General features: G+C 53.3%; 1 protein-coding gene across 1 annotated transcript; it reads left to right on the top strand.

The window, feature by feature from the left end:
• Positions 1 to 1,858: 1,858 nt before the first annotated feature.
• On the top strand, positions 1,859 to 3,265 carry LOC124677963 (myb-related protein Zm1-like). The gene is made up of 3 exons (XM_047213896.1): positions 1,859 to 1,997; positions 2,089 to 2,218; positions 2,318 to 3,265. The coding sequence occupies exons 1-3, from the start codon at positions 1,859 to 1,861 to the stop codon at positions 3,090 to 3,092; spliced, it is 1,044 nt and encodes a 347-aa protein (XP_047069852.1). The 3' UTR covers positions 3,093 to 3,265.
• The last annotated feature ends 276 nt before the right edge of the window (positions 3,266 to 3,541 follow it).

A 3,541-nucleotide genomic window follows, 5' to 3' on the forward strand; every position in this document is an offset into this window, starting at 1 on the left:
GATTAAACAACCAGTGTAATGAATCTTAGGTGCGAGCACTATTGATTCACCTATCAGAGCTCCCCGAACAGTGGGGACTATTTCCGATCTTACCAATAAATTTGGTTGGAAGCAAGGCACTTTATTTGGCGACTGTTCCCCACCATTAAAATTGATTTGGACGAGGCACACACAAAAGCAGAGATCTTGGTACTACTACTAGCTGGCCATCCCTGTCCCGTTTAACCTACTTCTTTGTGTGTGTTGCTTGCCATAACCTGAAGTCCATCCAGAAAAGAATCCACGACATGTTTTATTTTTAGGGAAACCTCGTGCTTTTTTGATTTCCAAACACTCGTTATGAATCGGAGAGAGTAGGAAAAATGGTGGCTAATCATTCCATGTATTCGACACCTCCTACATTTTTTTTTGCACAAAGGAGGGGTCTAGACCCCGGTGGTACTTCATTCACAAAACACATGGCAGGTATAAATTGCAAGCAGACCCCTAACTAAACTTGCCCTAAAGAACGTGATATCTGAAGATAAGGCAATCATGTCCTCGGGTGCCTCCGCCACAGGTCGCCGGCGTCCTCAAGATGTCGCCGCCGAGGAACAAGGGAAGGTTGCTCGAGTGCCCTCTTCTGGTGAAGAACCGTCGGCACTGGACACCTCAAAGCTGCTGGGGACGAACCACTTGGCGGCGAAGAAACGTCGAGCTCCAGCAGATGAAGTGGCGTGCTTTGCATAACAATGGGACATCAAACACAGTACTAAAGGAAAGAAAATCAACACCTAGGTAGCTAATTTCATCTAAAAAGGTCCAGTGACCCAATTAATCCAATGGTTGAGCAACAAAGCACAACCTATCTCAAAAAACACATCCTCATAACATTGCTCTACTGAATAAATAAAAACATCCCAGAGAGCTAGATCCATGATTATTAGAGGCTGAAAAATATTATATTGTGATCTAAATTTATATGTACCTCTTTGTAAGACGTTGAATCTATGAAATTCACGTTGTGTTGTATACTCTTCCCACGATAGTGAATTTTTGGTGGCTAGCGCTCGTGGTTTCTTCCTCACTTTGTTAAATGGCCTTTTCACGTTAAAATCCTTGTATTTGTCTGACTGTCTATGTGTTGGTTCCATCTATCTACTTCCTCTGTTGCATGTCGTGATTGTAAGAAGAAATACTTCTGTAGACCTTACATACCGCAACTCGGTGATTAGAAGTTCAGAATCCACGACATGTCTGATGCCGCCGTGTCGCCGTGGCACGGATCGCCGGCGGCAAGGAAGGACAGGCGTCCAGTCGTGGGGTAACCACGCGAGAAACGTCCCGGGCAGACAAGATTGGCCATCCTACTCACACACCCAACTTGGCACGAAATGCCTCCACCGATGTAGATCGATGGTGCCCAGGCCCACGCCGGCGAGCTGCCCGTGTGGCACGCCCGTCGCGGCCAGGCGGATCCGCCGCTGTGTCACACGCAACGCCACCTCCTCGCCGGTTCTCATTCAGGAGTCAGGTTTAGTACGTAGTGTCGTGATCCGTGACAAGGTAGGTGAGCGGAGTCCGCACGGTGGGGACGTAGGGCGACACACAAACATACCGCGGGTGGCCGCTGCTTCGGTGTCAGCCGGTCGGCGTCGCCCGCGTCGGTGTCAAGGGAGACGATGGACGCGAGTCCCTACCAGCCTCAATCTTTCACCGTGCTCGCCTACTATATATACGCCATGTCCTGGAGGTGTCCAGGTTGCAGCTTGCACACGTCCGGTACAAGAGAGCAAGGGCACTACCGCAACAGCAACAACACAGACAGAGTCCAGAGGCCGGAGGCTTTGGAGAAGATCGACGCCGGGAGGTTGCTTCGATGGGGAAAGGCCGGGCACCGTGCTGCGCCAAGGTGGGGCTCAACAAGGGCTCATGGACGCCGGAGGAGGACATGCGCCTCATCGCCTACATTCACAAGTACGGCCACCCCAACTGGCGAGCCCTGCCCAAGCAAGCAGGTACGCAATGGCCTGGCCGCCGCTGGTCGATGAAACAGAGTTGTACATGTTCATGACAATCTGGTCTAGGATGTTAACATGTTTTTGATAGGTTTGCTCCGGTGCGGGAAGAGCTGCCGGCTCCGGTGGATCAACTACCTACGGCCCGACCTGAAGCGCGGCAACTTCACGGCCGAGGAGGAGGAGACTCTCATCAAGCTGCACAACAAGCTCGGCAACAAGTACGTCGATTGCTTGCACACCCTGCATCAAGCTGGATTAGCTGCCGTTCTATTCAACTGGACTAACAATCAACTGAACTCGAAATTGTGTACGTCTAGGTGGTCAAAGATCGCGGCGAACCTGCCGGGGAGGACGGACAACGAGATCAAGAACGTCTGGAACACGCACCTCAAGAAGCGGGTGGCGGCCAGCGCCGGCGAGCAGAAGAAGACGGGCGGGTCCAAGAGCAAGAAGAATAAGAATACCCGCGTCGACGCGCCGGTGCCTTCAGCGTCGCCGTCCTCCTCCACCACCACGGCGATGACCCACTCCTCTACCGGCGACTCCCGCGTGAAGAGCAACACGAACAAGGAAGAACCAGAGGTCGACAGGATCGAGATCCCAGTGGTCGACCTCGGCTTCGACTTCGACATGCTGCTGGACACCGTCCCCGAGACGCACTGCCCGTCCGTTTCAGCGCCGACCTCGCCCTGCTCGTCCGCGTCCCCGCCGTGCGTGGTGGACCACGACGTGCTGCTCGATCTGCCGGAGATCGACATCGTGCCGGAGCTCTGGAGCATCATGGACGGCACCGGCGCGTGCACGGAAACAGAACAGGCACCATGTATCAATGCGGCGCCATGCCCCGGCAATGGAACAGAGGCGAGCGCCGCAACGACCGACGACGGACAGGAGTGGTGGTTGGAGGACCTGGAGCGAGAGCTGGGCCTATGGGGGCCCATCGAGGACTACCAGTACCAAACGAACCCACAGGCCCAGTCGGGTCTCGTGGGCCCGCCCTCTGCCAGCGTGGACGACCCAGTGTCGTGCTACTTCGAAGCTGGCCACGAAGCCTCTGCTGCAGCTCTCACGGATATCCAGATGGATTTGTGAGACCACCATTACCCGTTCGATCCTTAGTATAGTCATGCTACTACTGATGCTAGAACAAATACACGCAAAAATGTATAAGTGCATACGTGTATGAAGACTACAGAAACTATAGTTAGGCTAGGTGCACATACAACATAAGAAGAATCATTGGGGGGAGGGTGTGTTGGCCAAAGTGGTGCAATACAAAGTTACAAAAGCAGTCAAGATTTCTGTTATAGTGGTATTATGTTAATGCAGAATGTAACTTAACTCCAGCACCGTGGTCGTCGCCATTAGGGATATCAATCATGTCAATGTGTACCCTAGACTCTACACCCACTGGTGGAAAAACAGGCTTCGGGTGAGCCCCATAAGTCGCGATGCTGCAGGAACCGCGACTAATGGTACCTTTAGTCGCGGTTCGGGAGGCGAACCGCGACCAAAGCTGGGCCCGGGCGCTCGGTGGCCGG

Source organism: Lolium rigidum, chromosome 7 (assembly GCF_022539505.1).
Source record: "Lolium rigidum isolate FL_2022 chromosome 7, APGP_CSIRO_Lrig_0.1, whole genome shotgun sequence".
Classification (NCBI taxonomy): Eukaryota; Viridiplantae; Streptophyta; class Magnoliopsida; order Poales; family Poaceae; genus Lolium; species Lolium rigidum.